Source organism: Stegostoma tigrinum, chromosome 18 (genome assembly GCF_030684315.1).
Source record: "Stegostoma tigrinum isolate sSteTig4 chromosome 18, sSteTig4.hap1, whole genome shotgun sequence".
Lineage (NCBI taxonomy): Eukaryota > Metazoa > Chordata > Chondrichthyes > Orectolobiformes > Stegostomatidae > Stegostoma > Stegostoma tigrinum.
This window is the reverse complement of record NC_081371.1, coordinates 7,441,555-7,464,052: the sequence shown is the minus strand read 5'-3', so window position 1 is coordinate 7,464,052 and position 22,498 is coordinate 7,441,555. Positions and strand designations below refer to the sequence as shown.

At 41.4% G+C, this 22,498-nt stretch overlaps 1 protein-coding gene across 4 annotated transcripts in view; it reads right to left on the bottom strand.

Annotated features, from left to right (window-relative positions):
• ipo8 (importin 8) overlaps window positions 1-22,498 on the bottom strand; it is a 154,782-nt gene that overhangs the window by 1,857 nt on the left and 130,427 nt on the right. For 3 of the 4 annotated variants that reach the window (XM_048548923.2, XM_048548924.2, XM_059652284.1), the window contains 6 exons: window positions 15,968-16,065; window positions 13,920-14,015; window positions 10,091-10,311; window positions 5,558-5,763; window positions 3,931-4,143; window positions 2,938-3,054 (listed from right to left, as the gene is read on the bottom strand). In XM_048548923.2, the coding sequence (XP_048404880.1) occupies window positions 2,938-3,054; window positions 3,931-4,143; window positions 5,558-5,763; window positions 10,091-10,311; window positions 13,920-14,015; window positions 15,968-16,065 (951 nt within the window). The remainder of the gene's footprint in view (window positions 1-2,937; window positions 3,055-3,930; window positions 4,144-5,557; window positions 5,764-10,090; window positions 10,312-13,919; window positions 14,016-15,967; window positions 16,066-22,498) is intronic. The other variant, XM_059652283.1, reaches the window with a different exon arrangement.

Sequence of the window (22,498 nt, the reverse complement as noted above, 5' to 3'; positions counted from 1 at the left end):
TTTTCACACACAAATTCCATATTTCCTGTGGAACACAATGAAAACACATTGTCACGTAAGGTACAATGAATAAACCTTTCACATCAAAGCATCTTTATCCACTTGACAGTGAGGAATCTGCTCAATATACTCACGTCAGCAGAGACAAATGATGTCTCAGTTCCAAAAAATTCCCAAAAGTCCACTGGAAAAAACATGAATTTTCGGCTTGTGTGTTGTCCAATCAGTCATTTATTTGGGAAAACTAATATGAACAAAAAAATCTGTTCCGGTATTCCATAATTTCAATTATCTAATGAATAGATATTTTATTTAATTTCATCAACTTTCCTTTTATTGAACCCTCTGGGGACTGAAGAACCCTTTCAGCTTTTGAAACACACAGCTACTTCTTTACTGTGACATTTGATGCCACAATACGAATTTAGTGTTCAACACAGACTGCACAAGGTGAAAACAAAGTCAAGAACTGTCTTCAGGTTCAGGTTTCAAAGTAACACCATGTATTATGCTCTAATATTAAATATGGATATATACGACAATCACATACATACAAGATTGTGATCTTACAGTCACATTTGGTGAGGACTACGCTACCTTGATGTGCTCACGTCCGTATGTAAAACACCACCATGAGTTAAACAAGAAAGGGCAATGCAGTGTAAAGCATGCCCTAACTCCACCCACATTGCTCTTTTTATTCTGCGCATAATGTACAATTCTGTAACATCATTGCAAGGTTGCACCAAGGTCCTGACACTGTTATACAACATTTATGGTAAATTTTTTCAGTAACTTGCAGTCAAGTCATACAATTTCAAGTTGGGCAGATAATGCAATAAGGTTTCCTGTGGAACTCACTACCAGAAGTAATTGTTGCAGTGAATACCACAGGTGCATTTAAGTGAATAAATGCGAGGGATAAATTAATAGACAGATGGGTAGATGTTGTGAGCTGAGGTAGGCTAGACAGAGACTTAGTTGTTAAGTGTAAATACCAACACAGGCCAGTTGAGCCAAAAAATCTTTTATGTTGTCACAAATTCATTTAATTCCATGTAAGATTTGCTTAGTTTGAAACCACAGAGAAGTTCATGAGTTTTGTTAATTCTGTCTGTTTTCCCAGAAACTTCCAATACCGATAAATAAAAAGCTTTCAAAAACTTTCTGGTTTAATACTGAAATTTGAATATCATTCTCAGGATCAAGTCCACTAGTGACATCACCAGGCAATCCAAAGTACTGCGGAAGCTTATGTGTTACCAATCGAAAGGAGTATATTTTAAAGCTTCCAGAGGGTGGTGAAAGGGGAAGTAGAATACAATCAAGTTCCCATTTAACAGTGCTGTGTTTTACGTTGTTTTGCTTTAACAATCAGTCAAAGAGACCTTTAGAGTTGCGAGCTTTTAAAAATATGCCACGTGATCAACACCATTTTGGAGTAGCCTCTCCCACTCCCTTTACTCACCTTTTTAATGCTGGCCCTCTGACTTACAGTTTGTTTCACTTTCTCAGTCATTTTCTTTCCAATCCTTCCCCTTCAAACCTCTCACTTCCCAAATCTCCCACTTTCTACTTGCTGAACTCCTCATTCAGTGTCCCAGATCCAGATGTGATCTGAAACGGAGTCTCTGCTTGTGGAAGTACATATCAAGATTGTGCACAACTACCAACATAAATGTATCAGAGATAATGGGAACTGCAGATGCTGGAGATTCCAAGATAATAAAATGTGAAGCTGGATGAACACAGCAGGCCAAGCAGCATCTCAGGAGCACAAAAGCTGACGTTTCGGGCCTAGACCCTTCATCCGAGAGTATTTTGCTTTTGTGCTCCTGAGATGCTGCTTGGCCTGCTGTGTTCATCCAGCCTCACATTTTATTATCTACCAACATAATGGGATGGTTTTTAAAAAAACTCTTACTGCAAGCTAGGGTTCTGGAGACGAGGAATGAGAAGCAGAAGTGAAGGTGCTGCTGACCATGGTTTGCATCCAGAAGCTTTTACTCAACAGGATCTGGATCATTTGTTGGACTGCTGCTTGTTCCTGGCCCAATGGCATCATCTTGGAAGTAAATGCTGAAGTTTATTCAGACAGTAGATAATCTACCATTATTCCTCATTCACTTAACCTTCACATAGAAGAAACAAGAAGTCTGCAAATTGATGGTGAGGTTTAGAGGACCAAGATCTTTCGGGTGGTTTGAAAACACATTCATGCGCTCACCAGTTTGATCCAGCAAACACAATGCTTCAGCAGCTCCTTCTGCCTCTTGCTTGTCATTTCGAGAGCACTCATTTACAAAGAAGAGAAGCAAGAGCAGGAGAATTTTCAAATAAAAATCCATTAAAGCAGTTCTAACTTAGTACGTTTGTGCAATCAGGACACGCACTTCCATAATCTGAGAGTTCCAAATTCGGATAGGATTTGGACTACAAAAGGAAAAGGTTGAGGAGATGGAAGCAGTAAGCAGGGAACTGGGAGGTTCAGAGAGATGGCAAGCCAAAAAGCAGTAAAGGTCGCAAGTTCGAGAGTCTGCAGCAATCAGTAATGTCAGAGAAAGAGGGGTACATGGTGAGCTAGCAAGACAGGCAACCAGCAGGAGGTACTGCCAGCGGTTAGTTACAAATTTTCTTTTATATTTTGTCTTGAAAGTTACTTCAGTTACTAGAAAGGGAATTCAGTGATATGAATCATTATAACTTAAAGGCTACGATTCTGATCAGGAAAGTACTAGAGAACCAAACTACATTTGTAAGCTGGTTTTCATGGTAAAATGCAATTTGTTTAAAAGTGTTTCACATAAAGCTGCAATTTTCAGGGATGCAACTATCAATTTAAGTGAGGACTAATTGCATGTTCAGAGTCCAAACACTCTTAACATTTACTGCCAGTTATACTGAAAAAGAGAGTGTAATGCTGCAACTGGCACTAACCTGCTTCGTTTTTCCGTTGTTCTGTCAGTGTAAAGATTTCCTGCAACTGTTTCTTCTGGTCCTCACTCAAGGGGGCAGTGAGAGTCTGGTACCAGGCAGCATCTCTACTCTGTACTCCTGTAACATAAACAACTTCAGGCTGTAAAACATACAACTCTCCCACAACAATATTGGCATCTCTCTGTCTGCAATGCATAACATACTGGTGCAGGGGGATACCCTACTGAAAGAGAACGATTGGAGCTGTTGCTGTTAAGGGTGCTCTTTTTCTTTCTTCTGCCATCTATTGCATTTTGATGGAGTGGCAAGTTAGTAGCTACGGCAGCAATGTGATTTTACAGAAAACCAGCAGATTGGTTAACTTTGAAACTTAAGAATTAGTCACTTATTTTCTCAATGGTGTAGCAGTGACAGGAAATCCTGATCAAAAAATTCACAGTTAAGACAGATAATTGCAATGCTCAAAAGGACTCCCTCCTCCCCAAGTTAGAAGTTTTTGCAGTTTCACAATGCGCATTTATCAGTATCATTGATACACAAAAAGAATGTTATTTAGGAGGCAGTGGGAACTGCCGATGCTGGAGAATCTGAGATAACAAGGTGTACAGCTGGATGAACACAGCAGGTCAAGCAGCATCAGAGGAGCAAGAAAGCTGACGTTTTGGATCTGGACCCTTCTTCAGACCCAAAACATCAGCTTTCCTGCTCGGCCTGCTGTGTTCATCCAGCTCTACACCTTGTTATCTCATGTTATTTAGGACATGTTTTAAGTAATTTGAGTGGTTGAAAATCAATCATTTCACTGGAAAACAATTCATCCAACGGTCATGATTTATTTCAACACCCCCTTCTGCAGTATGGTATTTGACTGATACAAATTGTGACGCATGGAAAACAAGACTTTTTTTAAACAAGAATTCAGCAGATGCTCATTGAAACATTTAGTTAAATGATTAAATTTCAATTATGAGCATACAATCTGAAAACACATACTTAGGAGTGCTGACGTAAATATCTGATATTCATCAACACTATTGTCTTCATCTAGAGGTGTGGAGAATCCTTCCAGAGCAGTCTCTTCTAAACCATCTTCATCCCAATCATCATCATCATCCTCGTCATCATCCTGCACCTGATGCTGCTCCAACATCTCCAGGTACTGCTGCCCTGCTTCGTGAATGTCATCTTCATCGCTTGGAATCTCTTCTGAAATTGAAAATTACATCTTAGAAAGAAAACCTTTGTTCAATAAAAGCATGGGCACATTAAGGATTATGTCAGGGTAAAGAAAAGATTATTGATGCTCAACTGATGTATCAGCTAGTTTAACCAGGAAGGAGCTATCTATAGAAAGCCATGGTTCTTAATTTAATTCTTGTCAGCTGAGGTAACTGTTGGAGGGACACTACTGTCAATGTCAGCACATGGGGGGGCCAAACCAGGTAAGGATGACACATTTTTCTTCCCTAAAGAACATCAGTGAATAGGATGGGCCTTTATGACTATTGACGATAATTTCATGGCTACTATTCTGGACCTTTTTTATTAAAATCTACTGAATTCAGATCATGCCAGTGTTATAGTGGGATTTGAACCAGTGTCCCCTGGGTCTCCAGATGACTGGTCTGGCGACATTACCGTTACAGCAGTGTCTCCCAGTTAAAGTGAATTAGCTTCTGCAGCACATATTAAATGCAAGTCTATTAAATTGGATGAATAGTCCTTCAGGTGTTATTGCTAAATATTTTCTCCAAACGTCTCAGTCAGAGTCCAGAAGCTGGTTTCAATGAATTGCAGTGTATGGGGTAATTTGTCAGGGTCCTGTACACAGCTGCTGTCCTGTGATCTTTCCTGGTAGCTTGTGCTTGCAGATTGGTAGAGTCATTTCTGCATCTGATTCAATTTGACAAAACATCTTGCCACACTTCATGGAGAATTGTCACCATAATTAATCTTCAACAGGTTATTAAAATATCAAACAAAACTTTGCTCAGTCCATTTTGCACTTAAAAAATAAATGGGATAACAGCATGGACAAAATGTAGCTTGAGATTTTTAAATCCCCTTTATTTTCTATGCAACAACCATAACGCAAGCTAGGTGCATATGCTCATTAGTGCAAATAATTACCTAGATGTTGGTGCTAAATGTGTTAAGTCTGGCACTTGGTTATAAAATATGTCTCAGACAAGAGTTGAAACGACTTTAAATGACGATAGTGCTATCACAAATGGCTTCAGCATCTCTTGGGGCTGGTTACAGGGAGGAAAGTTAGCAGCCTCAGTCCTGACAACTATCCAACAATCCCAGATGGAAAATGAACATATGGACATTGGATAGTTGGATAGCTGTATTATTTGGTTTGGTTGGCTTCTACCAGCCCTGACAGCAACAGTCAAATAGCTTGCTGATTCTTATAATAATGGCCACCTAGAGAAGGTACCTGCTGCCTTCAGCTGATAACACAGAATTCACTCCTTGATAACAGGAAAAGAAAAGGGAGAGGGACCATATGCACACGCTGAAGAGAAGTCTGCATTCATTAGCAAACTATATGCATACATGGGAGAGAAGTCTGCATTCATTAGAAAAGTAAATGCATAACAAAGAAACAAAGAACCGTTCTCTTCAGTGTCCTCATTAGCTTCTTCTCCATTCTCATTCTGGTCAGTGGGAGCTCTGCTTGCATATGCTCGCTTTAGGCCAAGGAAGAGGAGCAGCAATGAAGGTAGAATTTGAGCGGCCACAGCATCCACAGCTTCTGGTCTGTTTTGCATTTCCATTAGCGTGCTCAGACCAATGATGCAGACCTTCCGATCATGAAGCCTGGCAATAAAAGCAATTATAATGGAGGCTTTAAACTGCAGTCAGAACACATTATTAAATCCAATTCAGGTAGATAAGGTTGAATTCATTTAACCATTTTCTTTTAAAACAATCAAAATAAATGAAGCATGCAATGACAAATTTACTCACTGTATGAGCATTATAAAACTTTTTGGTTATCTTTATTATTAATACAGCATTGCTACCGCAATAAGTTTTACTACTGTCACAGAGACAAAATAAATTATAAAATATTATAAATTCAAGACATTGTGCCACTCTGTTGCAACACATTTTTCTATATCCTTCCGCACTGGAACTGTAAGTGGAGCAGACTGCTATCTAATGGATGATGGAGGTTGTGGTAAATTGAGACACAGTATTTGGTCCTACTGTGTTTTCCATTGGGTGTATTTAGACTACATAACCAGATTCTCAGCATGCAAGTATCAGAGATAATGGGAACTGCAGATGCTGGAGAATTCCAAGATAATAAAATGTGAGGCTGGATGAACACAGCAGGCCAAGCAGCATCTCAGGAGCACAAAAGCTGATGTTTCGGGCCTAGACCCTTCATCACAGAGGGGGATGGGGAGAGGGAACTGGAATAAATAGGGAGAGAGGGGGAGGCGGACCGAAGATGGAGAGTAAAGAAGATAGGTGGAGAGAGTGTAGGTGGGGAGGTAGGGAGGGGATAGGTCAGTCCAGGGAAGACAGACAGGTCAAGGAGGTGGGATGGGGTTAGTAGGTAGCTGGGGGTGTGGCTTGGGGTGGGAGGAAGGGATGGGTGAGAGGAAGAACCGGTTAGGGAGGCAGAGACAGGTTGGACTGGTTGTGTGGTGCAGTGGGGGGAGGGGACGAACTGGGCTGGTTTAGGGATGCAGTAGGGGAAGGGGAGATTTTGAAACTGGTGAAGTCCACATTGATACCATATGGCTGCAGGGTTCCCAGGCGGAATATGAGTTGCTGTTCCTGCAACCTTCGGGTGGCATCATTGTGGCACTGCAGGAGGCCCATGATGGACATGTCATCTAGAGAATGGGAGGGGGACTGGAAATGGTTTGCGACTGGGAGGTGCAGTTGTTTGTTGCGAACTGTGCGGAGGTGTTCTGCAAAGCGGTCCCCAAGCCTCCGCTTGGTTCCCCCAATGTAGAGGAAGCCGCACCGGGTACACTGGATGCAGTATACCACATTGGCAGATGTGCAGGTGAACCTCTGCTTAATGTGGAATGTCATCTTGGGGCCTGGGATGAGGGTGAGGGAGGAGGTGTGGGGACAGGTGTAGCATTTCCTGCGGTTGCAGGGGAAGGTGCCGGGTGTGGTGGGGTTGGAGGGCGGTGTGGAGCGAACAAGGGAGTCACGGAGAGAGTGGTCTCTCCGGAAAGCTGACAGGGGAGGGGATGGAAAAATGTCTTGGGTGGTGGGGTCGGATTGTAAATGGCGGAAGTGTCGGACGATAATGCGTTGTATCCGGAGGTTGGTAGGGTGGTGTGTGAGAACGAGGGGGATTCTCTTGGGGCGGTTGTGGCGGGGGCGGGGTGTGAGGGATGTGTTGCGGGAAATACGGGAGACGCGGTCAAGGGCGTTCTCGATCACTGTGGGGGGAAAGTTGCGGTTCTTAAAGAACTTGGACATCTGGGATGTGCGGGAGTGGAATGTCTTATCGTGGGAGCAGATGCGGCGGAGGCGGAGGAATTGGGAATAGGGGATGGAATTTTTGCAGGAGGGTGGGTGGGAGGAGGTGTATTCTAGGTAGCTGTGGGAGTCGGTGGGCTCACAGCTACCTAGAATACACCTCCTCCCACCCACCCTCCTGCAAAAATTCCATCCCCTATTCCCAACTCCTCCGCCTCCACCGCATCTGCTCCCACGATAAGACATTCCACTCCCGCACATCCCAGATGTCCAAGTTCTTTAAGAACCGCAACTTTCCCCCCACAGTGATCGAGAACGCCCTTGACCGCGTCTCCCGTATTTCCCGCAACACATCCCTCACACCCCGCCCCCGCCACAACCGCCCCAAGAGAATCCCCCTCGTTCTCACACACCACCCTACCAACCTCCGGATACAACGCATTATCCTCCGACACTTCCGCCATTTACAATCCGACCCCACCACCCAAGACATTTTTCCATCCCCTCCCCTGTCAGCTTTCCGGAGAGACCACTCTCTCCGTGACTCCCTTGTTCGCTCCACACCGCCCTCCAACCCCACCACACCCAGCACCTTCCCCTGCAACCACAGGAAATGCTACACCTGTCCCCACACCTCCTCCCTCACCCTCATCCCAGGCCCCAAGATGATATTCCACATTAAGCAGAGGTTCACCTGCACATCTGCCAATGTGGTATACTGCATCCAGTGTACCCGGTGCGGCTTCCTCTACATTGGGGAAACCAAGCGGAGGCTTGGGGACCGCTTTGCAGAACACCTCCGCACAGTTCGCAACAAACAACTGCACCTCCCAGTCGCAAACCATTTCCAGTCCCCCTCCCATTCTCTAGATGACATGTCCATCATGGGCCTCCTGCAGTGCCACAATGATGCCACCCGAAGGTTGCAGGAACAGCAACTCATATTCCGCCTGGGAACCCTGCAGCCATATGGTATCAATGTGGACTTCACCAGTTTCAAAATCTCCCCTTCCCCTACTGCATCCCTAAACCAGCCCAGTTCGTCTCCTCCCCCCACTGCACCACACAACCAGTCCAACCTGTCTCTGCCTCCCTAACCGGTTCTTCCTCTCACCCATCCCTTCCTCCCACCCCAAGCCGCACCCCCAGCTACCTACTAACCCCATCCCACCTCCTTGACCCGTCCGTCTTCACTGGACTGACCTATCCCCTCCCTACCTCCCCACCTACACTCTCTCCACCTATCTTCTTTACTCTCCATCTTCGGTCCGCCTCCCCCTCTCTCCCTATTTATTCCAGTTCCCTCTCCCCATCCCCCTCTCTGATGAAGGGTCTAGGCCCGAAACGCCAGCTTTTGTGCTCCTGAGATGCTGCTTGGCCTGCTGCGTTCATCCAGCCTCACATTTTATTATCTCAGCATGCAAGTACTCACATTAAACCATGTTGAAAAATGGGGCACTCAGAACGTCATGAATAGTCCTCATTTTCAATGGTCTCTTGACCTACAGTCCAGCGGGTCAGTGACAGCCCCATATGCACAACCCAAATGTCTATTTATTCCCAACCAAAAGGAAATGGGTCTACCTATTTAGATGAGCAAAATTTTTTCTAATTTAAAACAGATACTAAATTATACCCGAGGCTTCTCACCCTCTGTGTTAGTAGTCTCACAGCATTTCTCGTCTTTGCTAGTACTAACTATTCATCAACCATAAAAAATAATTTTCGTGAACCTACACTGCCCAGAATGTATAGATGTTTCAAATGCCCCTTTGATAACGAGATTTTTGAAACTTCAGTAAATCTGGTCAATCATATCTCTGCACAATGCTTCTTGTATATACTGGTAATAATGTGCAGGAGAGAATAGCAAAAAACCCAAATGGGGGAGGGGGCCAATTTTCAAAAGTTAACTAATAAATGGAAACTCTTGCAGAAAAACATTCCAAGTAAATATTATAGCAATAAACATGCACAAATGCATTCATGTTCATAGGACAAAATTTGTACAATCCTATTTTAATTTTAATACCAGTATCAAGAAAATCTAGGCCTCCTTGTTGATCTGATATTATTTCCACATCATGTCTTCTAACTGACCGAAAGAGTGGTACAAATAGATGCAATAATAAAGTTTAAAAGGGAACAGGGTAAGCACTCAATGTAGAACTTTGAGCAAAGCAATGGGGAAAGTGCTCAGAAGTGGGATTAACAGCAGAGTACTTTCTAAGAGTAGGTATGGGCACAATGAGTTGAAAGATCTTCTTTAGTGGTGCATAACTCTCTTGAGAATAATTCAACCTTTTCTGGATCCACATTGTAGGACGTGAATCATAATTTACTTGCTAAATAATCTCAGCCTTCTCCCATTCACTGTCAACAGTACCGTTAGTCTTTTCTAACTGCAACCTCGACAATAATTCTTGAGAATTAACACTGTATACAATGTATAGTTTCAATGTCTTTCAAATAACGAGTTGGAAACTGCAGAAACACTGTACATGCTACCTAAATTTTTTTTGTGTGGATACTTCTGTGCTCTTGTGCAAGTACTTAAAAGAAAAGAAACATCGCCTGTCTTTACCTTGGTGTTCAAACTTGTGCCAGCACCTTGAGACTTGCAGCAGATTTTGTAATTCAGCAAAAAAAAAATACAACATTGCTTATTTGTCTGACCAAAGGATTTGCTTACCCAAGAAAGCAATCTGTGTCATTCATCCATTGATTAATAAACTGTGCTGTGATAGGTTCTGCGCTGTGTGAAAAGCGAATGTTTTCCAAGGTATTCACAAGCAGCATGGGACTGTAGTAAAGGGCTGCAATGGCCACCTGGAGACACATGGTCCGGAGTTCACTCGTTTTAACTCCACGTGTTAGTCGCTCCAGGACTGCTTCAACAAACAATGGAATACACTAGTGAGACAGAGAAAATATATACACTTTTAGAATTTTCAGGATGTACATGGAAGCTGCTGTTTTATTCCTCATAAATACTTTACACCCTTCAATGCTGGACTGTCTAGTAACTTGTTCACTTTCAATGTACAAAAATACTGAATCTTTATTATATTATGCTTTTTAGAATAGGTACACAAATGCTTTGTAATAACTGCTTTGCTTAGCGTTAGACCACTTCATTAGCGAAATAGGTTTTTTTCTCTCCAGGAATACGCAGGAACACTACTATCTGCAAGTTGCCCTCCAAGACACTCACCATCCTGACTTGGAAATATATTGTCGCTACGTCAAAATCCTGGAATTCCCTCCCTGACAACCTTGTGGGTCTACCAACCACACATGGACCGCAGCAGTTCAAAAGCTTCCACCTTCTCGAGGGCAACTGGGGATGGGCAGTAAATAGTCCCTGCAAGAATCTATGTCACTTTTTTCACCCGTCCATATTGATATTCCGAGATGGTGCCTTCTGTACACCCTTATCAATGACAGTGTTTTAAAAGGGCCAGAGATGTTCCCAGAATAATGTATATTATCTCAAGTCAGGAGGTGACCGTGCTGACATTTGGGTGTGGATTTGGTAATTATCGGACGGAGGGGTTCAAACAATTGATTGACCAGTTCAGAACTAACCCTAACCCGAATCCTATCAGCCCCTAGTGATAGGGGTTATCAGTAAGTGCTTAGAGACAGGGGATCATTCTTTCCCTTTATGTGACAATGCTATCAGTAATTACATTTTGCAGAAGGAAGCCAAGCCAGGAAATAAGAAAGATCTAAGGGGCTTTACTGAGGGAGCAGGATCTACATACTCTGTGTCAACCACTGGTTCATCTCCTGGCATGAGCGAACCACCCTCTACTATCATGAGTGGTAAGGGCATGGAATACCCTGCCTGCCAATGTAGTTAACTCAGCCACATTAGAGGCATTTAAGCAGTCCTTGGATAAGCATATGGATGGTGATGGGATAGTGTAGGGATATGGGCTTAGATTAGTTCACAGGTCGGCGCAACATTGAGGGCCAAAGGGCCTGTACTGCGCTGTATTGTTGTATGTTCTATGTATATTCTTAGCTGTCTAAGTTTTCTCAAATTCACTCATGAGATGTGGGCATCACTGGTTGGACTAGCATTTATTGCCCATCCCTTAGCGCCCAGAGGGCAGTTGGAAGTAATTGCTGTGGGTTTAGAGTCACACATAGGCCAGGGTAGGTAAGGTCGGCAGTTTCCTTCCCTAAAGGGCATTCGTGACCCAGATGGGTTTTTCCCCGACAATCGACAATGGATTCATGGTCATATAAACTCTTCATTCCAGATTTTCATTGAATTCAAATCCACCATCTGCCATGGCAGGATTCAAACGCTGATAACAAGAACATAACGGCGCTTCTAGATTAACAGTCCAGTGATAATACCACAAGGCCATCGCCTCCCCATCAGCTAAACTGCTGCTTCTTAAATAAAATGTCAAACCAATAGTCAACTGCCTGCTTTTAGGTAAATATAGGCCCTAAATTCCCAGAAAAAAACCCCATCTCAGAGCCATCAAAAACATTTGTGTTGAAAAAAAATTCAGCTTAAGTTTTTTTTAAGCCTTGTAAAGTAGGTAGTATATGTCTTTATGAAAATAGGCAACACCCAACAAGGTCAGCCATAATGTGTCTATCAGAAGATACTGCAATGGACCATTGACATAAGGAACATTGGAGCAGTGAGGAGGAAAAGAGAGATGAGGTGCTGGATCACCACACTGCCATTCACCAAAATACTATCTTCCTTTACAAAAAAGGTTCAGCGGACAAATGCTACGATTGAATATAGGATGTCAAAGACGTATTCAGCCTGATTCCTGGTTTACTGAGGTAACCCTTGGCCAGTTCAGCCTTATGTACTATCAATGTCAGTATGCTTCCATGATAGACTAAGATAAATTGCCTTCCTGGTCTCTATCCCTGCTGGAAAATGTGAATAGAGGTTGTATTGACAGAGGTCATATTGGGTTTAGTTTTAATCTCTTTGGCAGTCAAATATTCTGTGGATACTTGCTGTGAAAACAGTAAAAGAGCTCCTTGGGTCAGATACCAGTGTGGTGTAGGCAACCAGCTATCTTAAATATCAATCAGTGTCAACCTAAGAGGGAGGCCTAAAAAAATAAACAAAAAACAGCTCCACTAAATATTTCATGGACACCTTTGCAGTTCCTGTTTTCAGAAGTTGAGTGAATACTTAACATTATTTCAGCGCATAAATCATACCTGTTTCAATACTTCAAGCCCGAGATTTTAGTGATGTGTCTCACTCATTGGGGCTACTTTACTGCTGACATACTTTCTTAGAAGATGCAGGCTAATGCATCATGAGGCCTTAACCACAAAAAATAGCATATTCATACCATGATTCTAAATATGTAAATTAATTTTAAAGGAAGAACAATGCATAAGCAGGCTGGGGAGAGTGGTCTGCAGTCAGCATTGCAGAAAAGCAGCTGGGAACAGTGGACTCTCAAACAGATGTTACCTCTTATGGAAGAACTTAGAACTCGGGGTCATAGTTTAAAAATAAATGCTTGCCCGTTAAGAGAGAGGAGAAAAACAGTTTTCTTTTCTCTCAAAGGGTTCGCAGCATGTGGAATTTTCACAAGGAAACAGATGCAGAAACTTGCATATTTTTAAAACAGACAGAGATAAGTTCTTGATTACCAACGGGATCACGGATTACTGGGGACACGTAGCAAAGTCAAATCAAGGTTAAAAACAGATCAGCAATGATCCTATTGAATGATGCAGCAGACTCAAAAAGGTCGAGTGGCCTATTCTTGTTCCTTCTTCGTGTGTTTATAATGACTTTAACGGATGAGATTTGAATCCTGATATAGGATTTGTAGAACACAGAATGTCATAGGTAAAATCATAAGTTGTGAATTAATTCACAGCAAATCTTAAATCTAGCCTTGAATGAGGTAGAAATAACAAGGCAGCAGAGATTCCAATATTCACATGAGAAACACGCCCACTTGCAACAGAAAACACGTTAACCTTGATTCAAGCCCGCAGGCTGTAGTAACATCAATCTAAGCATACAGCACAAATCAGGATATTTGTGAATACATCACAACAGCTGGATCTAACATTGTGCAAAAGTGGCATTCTGAGATATCCCTCTGCAATACTGAATGCTGTGACTGCATGGGAAAGAGGATTAACTAGTATGAGGATACAAATGAACTGCTAAATAAAACAAAAACCAAAATGGTTCACTGGTCACTTAGTTGGTAGGAGATGAAGACTCTACGCATTAGGCACAGAATTCTGCTGAACAAACTAAGCCAACATTTCCAACTGAACTGTCAATTCAGCATGTTACATTAAATATGCTGATCTCTTGCTGAACAAATCCATGGATTAATTAATCATCTCCATAATTTATGGAAAGATCAATTACCATTAGTTAATCAAGCCTATACAATACAATGCTCCAGCTGGCCTCATGTGACTTAGTCTTTGCTTTGGAAATCAAAGTTAGAGATTTTATCCCAAGGTACATTCATGTCAGTCCATCAAGTTACCTGATCAATGCCCTTTCCTCGACATTGAAGGATAATCACCTCAAGCAGTTTTGCAGCATGGCATTCTGCATCTTCCCCAGCATCCCCAGTGAGGACCTGAGAATATATTACATATTTACAGTCTTGTGGGAATGAAGAATTAGATTTGAAAACAATTATACAAGGGCCAAATAAATATGCCACCTTTACTTAAAACCTACTGTAAAATATAGACAAGCTGGCTACATGGGCAGTGACGATACACAGTGAAGATTAAGATATTTTCTGTAAAACACTCCCAGCACTTGGACAGAAAACTGCAACACTTTTCGTTAACGTCATTCACAGAAGCAAGGAATGGTAGCACAGCACAGAAGGTCATTTGACCCTGTTTGGACTGACTCTTTGTAACAGCCACTTACCTGATCCTGCTTTGGCTTCTGCTCACAGCCCTGCATATTTTTGTTTCTTTTCAAGTGATTATCCAGTTCTCTCTTGAAAATCTTTATTCAATCTGCCTTCATCACACAACCGGCAGTACTTTCCAAATCCTAACTACATAAAACAAAATATCCCTCAAGTCACCATTACTTCTTTTGCCAATCACCTTACATCAGTGCCCTCTCCTTCTAGATGCTTCTGTCAATAGCAACAGTTTCTCCCTATTTACTCTGTCATTACCTGCAACTGTATTGCAGTGCCACGACAGTCCAGTGATGAAACCGCAAGTAAACATTTGCTCAAGTAATTAGCAATATGTTATCTAGGCCTTGGCTAATTTGAGGGTGGCTATGCCTAGGACAGGAATGAGTGAAACAAAGAGAAATGGCAAAAATTTTCAATGAGGATCTGATATAATCAGATTTTCAGAGTGTGAAGGAGTACACTGCAATAGTAACACTTATTTAGTTTCCATTTTCTTGCCTCTCAAGAAGACGTTCTACACAGCAAATGCCTGATGACAGTGTGTCCTCATTTCCCCTCACTCCACCCCAAGTATGTTGGCATGTAACCCTAATATGGAGTGCCATATGATGGCATTTACATTGCTAGAGGTAGTCAGCCACACCCAGTGGCCTGCTACCTCATGGATATTTCTGACAGGGGTTGCTGATTACAACGCTGCAACCCAATCTAGGTACACCACAGTCATTCAATCTGGAAAAAAAAAGCGACGTTCACAAACTGCATTAACTGTACTTTTCTCAGAAGATGAGACACCTTGAAAAATTAACCCAAACTACGCTTAAGTGGAAATATCTGATTTACTCAGATTCATAAACATTACAAATAAAATTAATTTCGCAGCATTAACAATTCTTACAAAAGCAACATTCAATTTTATATTCTGTGCAAATTCACCACCCCCCACAACTATCTCGCAGCACTAAATGGTTGTGAATTCAAGATTCCCAACAAAATCTAAGCACATAATCTGTGGTGATAGTTGGCCTCCCACCCATTCCTAAAGTGCAGTTTATCTAAAATTTGGCTGCCCATATCCTATATTTTAAAAAAAAACTTGATCCACACATGTGAATCCTGTCATGCTTTGCAACTTCCTATTTCTATAAAACCAGTCACTATTCCATCTAACACTAGTCCTTGCCTGTACTCTGCCATATTTCTCTAACTTTGGCCTCCAGCGAATAACTAATTGGATTAAAAATGTACTGACTTATTGGACCTGCCACCTTTCAGATGAAACATTAAGCCAAAGATTTCTGTTTTGAGGGACATTAAGCCAATGAACCTTACTCTGTGTGACATTCAACCATGGATGCCTGTTCTGATTAAAGTTTAGAAGTTCGCAAAGACATAGAAGCTCTCAATGTGCACTTGCCAACATTTATTTCTTAGACAATACTATCAAATCAGATTTAAATAGTCACTAATTTTGTTGCTGTTAAAAGAACTTTGAGGGTAAACAAACTGCTGACTACTCCCAGAACACGGTGCTGACCTAACATCAAAGAATAATTCACTGGTAGGACAGTTTGTGGGTGTGAAAAGTTTATATAAATGAAGGGTTATCTTTCTTTAGCTAATACTTGACTTTAAGAACTTACCTTTTTACACAAGTTATAAATAATCTCCACGTTTTTCGGATTAGACAGAAATGCATCAGTGTCTACAGTCACATAATTATGCAAAAGAGGCATCATATCTGAAAGAGGACAGAAACAGGATTGCTATAGCGTGAGTATTTTATGCGAATGGTCATTCTTTACAATTACAATAATATACAATGACTGCTGTGCATTATATTATGACTTATGCTGGTAGAGTGCATCATCTCTCTCGTCCTACTACTCGAAAGGTCAGAACAAAAGAAAAATACTTTTTCTAGTTACAATCAATGGGTTTACAAATCAAATGGGTTGGAGTATAAAGAGTAGAATAGAAAAAGATCCCTCAGGCCATTGTATCCATACCAGTCAACAAGTTTCTATCTGTCCCATTTTCCAGCACTTTGCCCATTATGTGAGCTATAGCATTTCTATCGTTCATCTACATAGTTCTTAAATATCTTGCGGGTTCCCACCTCTACCATCCTTGTAGGCAGTGAGCTCCAGATATGCACCACCCATCGTGTGAAAAACATTGTCTTTAAATCCCCTGTAAACATCCTGTTTCTGACCTTTAAAATTGCACACCTGGTTATTAAGCACTCTCAAGGGGAAATATTTCTCCCTATCTACGCTCCTCATAACTATGCACCTCAATCAGTTACCCTCAAACCCTTCTCTAATCCAAGAAAGGCAACTCTAACCCACTGTCTCTATTTATAGCTGAATCACTCCAGTCCAGCAAACACCACAGTGAATCTCCTCTGCACCCTCTCTAGTGCAATCACATCCTTCTTACAGTCTGGCTATCAGAACTACACAGAGTATTCAATAAGCTGTTGTCTACTTGACATTATGTACAGTTTTTTCAAATTTCAGTGGTGTAGTCAAGTCACTAATTACAAACTGTTGTCCCTGAAGCATTTTAAACATAGCTTACTCAGGAAATATAACGGAGATAAGACCATAAGATGAACGAGCAGCAGCAGGCCGTTCAGCCCATCAAGTCTCTCCATTATTCAATGCAATCTTGACTAAAATAATAATCCTCAACTCCATTTTCCTGCCTTTTCCCCATAAAACCTGATACCCTCTCACTAGTTTAAAATCTGTTCTTCAGTATATTAAACATTTGTATGTTAGATATTCAGTACATTAAATAATGCCAAGTCCCCTAAGAATATTGAAAGATTCAATAAGGTCATCTCTCATTCTCCTAAACTCCCATGAGACAGTCCCTCCAAAACTAGGATCCACCTAGTGAATCTTCCCTGGGCTGCCTTCAATGCCAGTGTACCTTTCCTTTGATGGGGGACCAAAACTGTTCACAGCATTTCCACTGTGTCCTTATACAGTCTTAGCAAGATCGCCCTATTTTATACTCTATTCCCTTTGAAAAAGGCCAACATTCCATTTGCTTTCTCAATTACTGTTGAACTTACTGTGTTTTTTTTGTGATGGATGCACGATGACGCCCAAATCCCTCTGTGCTGTAGCTTACTCTTCCTCCTTTAAATAATGGTCAGCTTCTCTATTCTTCCTGTCAAAGTGCAAAACCTCTCATTTTCCCACAATATATCCCATCCGACAAGTTTCTGCCCACTTGCTTAATGTGTCACCATCCCTCTACAAACTCTAGGTGTCACTCTGACCACTTGCCTTCCCAACTATGTGTGTGTCATCTGTAAACCTGGCTACAATATATTCACTTCCCTCATTTAAGTAATTAATATACATTGTGATTGTAATGAATTTTTGGTCACAATATCCCCTTCACAAAGTCCTGTCTGACTCCGCTTCATTTTTGTTTCTGCAGTTTTCCAAAGTACAGGTTTCACCCTGAACTCAAGAAGATATTCTTTTCACAAGTAAGAGAGTGATCAGACTAGCAGCTTGCAAACTTTATCTAACTCAGCTTGTTCTTAGCAGGGTGATCTCCAACTAAAACAGACAAAATAAGCACCTCTCCACCTAGTCACTATTCAAAACAGCCTCAGCAGAGGTCTAAAGCAAAGCAAACAGTTACAATCAGTCAGGATTTGTGCGATAAAAATAATCTCCAATGTCTACAGTGAACTTTTAAATTACCTCCAATAAAAAACACTCCAGATATTTTAAGATAACATGGTGTGAAGCTGGATGAACACAGCTGGCCTGCTTCAGTAGAAGGTCTATTTTCTGAAGAAGGGTCTAGGCCCGAAACATCAAACTTGCCTGCTCCACTGATGCTGCTTGGCCTGCTGTGTTCATCCAACTTCACAGCGTGTTATCTCAGATTCTCCAGCATCGGCAGTTCCTACTAACTCCAAATATTTCCATGAGATTTGAAACAGATCCAGATTCCACAATCCTTCAGAAGCTCCAAGCATTATCAAATACTAAGTAACTTCATAACAACTGCAGTGTTACTAACTGTCTTCAATTCTTACGTAAAGAAATAAAATTACTTTGCAACTGAATATGTTCAAGTACCTGGTGATTTGTTTGTTTTCCTCAGCAAAAAGCAGTTAAGCTTCATTTCATGCCAGATCTTCCCTACAGAAAGAGCCCATGTAGTGGGCTTAACAGAGAGTCCAGCTGAAGAACGCAATCATCTTCTAGACGCTTCTGATCATTTTTTTGGTTACCTGTGCAGAATTGTGTTCTTATTTATTTGGGTAGATCCATCTATCTGCCTCCTTTATTTATTAAAGAGGAAAGGTAGTTTATTGAAACAACACCAGAAAATGCTGGAATTACACAGGATGTCAGGCAGTGAGAGAAAAAGTTAGTATTTCAGATCCAAATCTTCTGTCAAAACTGAAAATGTTTGAAATTTAGCAGGTTTAAACCACACACAGATCAAGGCAAAGTAATAAAAAGGAAGGAATGGGATGCATGGAAGACAGGAGAAGTTAAATGAAAGAGAAAGGACAATGATGTAAGGCAAAAGAAGTTCAGGAGAACAAAAAACAATACACAGATCTGGAAAAGGAGTAACAGAAATAATAGAACCACTGTTAGAAGATGCTATGCGAAGCAAGGGACAAGGGTTACGATCTGAAATTGCTTAATTCAAGTCCAGAAGGCTCTGAAATGATAGAGAAAAATTAGGTACTTTGAGCTTCAGTGGAACAGCCTCAGAGGCTGAAGACTGAATGGCTTAATGTCATCATATTTCCTGAGGTAGGCGCTTAACATGACGAGAAGCTAGAAGCTCCAAGTGACAACTAAAGGCTAAACAAAGATGTTTGATGTAAGCTCACCCAAACTGCATTTGGTTTGCCAAGTACAGCAGAAAATACAGTTCACTCAACTATAAGTGATACTGGAAACCTGCTGTTTCAGGAGAACACTTTGGAGCTTTGACCAAAGGATGGAGGATGGGTAGAAGATAATAAGACAGGCATTGCATCATCTGAGCTTGCACGGGAAGTTGCCTTTGGAAGTGAGGGCTGTTGGGGAGGACTGCAGCGAGGACCAAATGATCCTTTTAGAATGCTGGAAGAAATAGGACAGAACTGTACATTTGATGTTAGCATCGCACACTGGAAGTTGAATATGGAGATTGCGGAGGTAGAAATGAGGATAAGGATTCTGGAAGAGAAGAAACAAGCAAGGCACAGGTTGTATACAAAATGGAGTGGTCACATTTGAGCATCCTGCAAACTACAGTGGAGGGAAATCCACACTTGAGGAAAAAATACATATTAGAAGCACTGATATGGAAGGTGACATGATCAAAACGGAAAATTTGTGACAATGAATTAAAGCCCTTGTAGGAAGAATATGGAAGCACAGTCAAGGTATCGTTGGTAATTAGCAGGCTATGTACAGATGCTGATTGACAGCCTTATCCCAGTGAACGGGACAGAAAAGACAAGGGAAGAGAAAGGTCAGAGTTAGATCATGTGGGAATGGTGGCAAATAAAAGTAGGCCAAGAGTGCAAAACGGTGTGCAAAGACATTGATGTACCAGAAAAAAAACATTGAGGGATGTGATTCAAGGAGGTCGAGAGCAAAGAACATTCCACATACCTGACAAAAAGACAGATACCACCAGGTGGGGCTGAGCAGGTGAAGTGAACAGATTAGGCCTCTGATCAAGGCAGCAGTGGAGGATGCTCTGGTGATAACTAGTTTGGGATTAGGTATCCATGGCGAAAAAGAAATGGGTAGATCCAGGAACTTACTGAACTGGCAGAATTGCACATGTCTTTTTTAAAAATTTATGCTTGCTGATGAGGTCAAAGTTCAGCATTCACTACTACTTGCTCTTGTGAAGGTGAAGGGGAGCTGCCTTTTTGAGCCAATGCTGTTCAAATGGTGTAGGTTCATCCAAAGTGTTTAAGGGAGGAAGTTCTAGGATATTGACCCAGTGACAGAGAAGAAGTGGCAAAACTGCTTCAAATTAGGATGATTTGAGATTTGGGAGAGCATCTGCCGGTGGCAATGGATTTGCTGCCCCAACCCCAGATGGACTGGTCACAAGTTTGAACACTGTTGACAAATAACCTTTCATTGAAGTGCATATACAAGGCCAGAAAATAAAAGAGGTCCATTAAATTTCTCGGCTTTTCGTGGCTTTTTTTAAACCATGTGTGAGATTTCCAAGTGTCATCGTGACAATCAAAACCCACTCCAAAAACTTTTATATTGGTAATCAAAAGCAAATTCTAAGAACATCACCATGGAGAAGAGGAAACCATGCACTGACATTTGAATACTTGCTAATCAAGTAGAGCACAATTTTCCTGCAGTTGATTTTGACAGTAGTCTGACAGAAAACAGCCATTCATAGTACACCTGTAATAATGTTGTTTCACACTCATCGAGTTGCTAAATTGTCACTAAATTGTTGCTAACTGCTTGTTCCAAAGATAAAAGGTTTAAATTGGCTCATAATTTCTCCAGTAAAACAGAGATAATGCAATTTGTCTATAAAGTTTGGCTTCCTGAAAATAAAGTTTGCAAGTTATGAAAGTTGTGTGCACTTTCAATGTGGAACGATGCTACAACCAGGAAGAGTTCCCTACTCAACTGGCAACCAGGTAGAATAGGCAAAATAAAATCCAAAAGTGCTGCAGAAACTTAACAGGACAGCTGTGGAGAGAGAAACAGAATTAAACATTCATGTTTTGTTTTGACTTCTGCAAAACTGAGAAGATGAAAATGGAAAAAGTGATATTCATATTGCAGCTTTCAAAAAAAAATCAAATCTTCAACACAAAGTTAAAAGTTTACTTTTGAACAAGAGCTGACAAGGCAATTTCTCATGCTGAGAACAAATGTCTTGGGTTTGCAATTCTGAGAAAGGTGGAGGGAATTTATGAAAAGATCAAATCCACCAATTTAAGTTTACAAACATCAAGTAAGATGACAGAATGAAATAAAAAGTGTATTGAAAAAACTCAGATCAGGCAGCATCTGCAGAAAGAGGCTCAATGTATCAGATAAATAACCTGTCATCAGAACACTTACAAATTTTCAGCACCTGCAGCATTTTTATTTTGTTTTTAACACAACAGTTTGACAGAACATTGGAGACAGAGGGAGCAGTGGGGGAGGTGATAGCAGGTAGGGTTTTAAACTGCACAACAGATAGAACAGGGAGACACAGACAGGGAGCAACCAAATGGTAGAAGAATGAAACCTCATACCCATCTCTGTGCTGAACAAGTTCAAAGTGATGGACAGATGATTAACCTGATCTCAAAGGCTGCTTGGTTATATAATCGAGTTAATGAGGCAACGTGCTTAAAATATAATGGGTGTGGGCTAGGTTTGGGAGACAAGAAAGCTAGGATCCATTAAATGCAATATCAGCACTGTCTGTCAGCTATGAAAATGCTTCTCCTCAGACCTTAAAGCTGGTCTGTTTAATGCTTCCCTCACAACCACGCTGAGTAGGCTGGAATCAAGACTTAAGTTAGGTTGGCTCCAACGAATTGAGGATGGGAGTAATGTATTTGGTCTATGTTGTCTCCTTGTGAGCAGAGATATAACAGAGCCATGTTTCAGCTTTAACTGGATAACTACCTTCTAATTAGTCATCAAAATTCATTAACGATGGTACTTTTGAGAACAGGCCTACATACTGGGCCAAATTTAAAGCCAAAAGGAAAAAAAAGTAATCTGCAGGAAATTTAATGGTAAATGCCTTTTGAAAGCAAATAAATGGTTTGGAACTCTCCACCACCATCCTCCATCTTCTACCTTTGAGCCAGTTCTGCATCCAAATAGCTAGTTCTCCCTCTATTCCTTGTGATCTAATCTTGCTAACCAGTCTACGAATGAGGAACCGTATCGACTACCTTACTCAAGTCCATACAGATCATGTCCATTGATTTACCCTCATTAATCCTCTTCGTTACTTCTTCAAAATAATCTCAATCAGGTTCGTGAGAGACAATTTCCCATACGCAAAGCCGTGTTGATGATCCCTAATCATTCCTTGCCTTTCCAAACACATGTAAATCCTGTCCCTCAGGATTCCCTCCAACAACATACCCACCACTGATGTCAGGCTTACCCCAGTCTATCGTTCCCTGG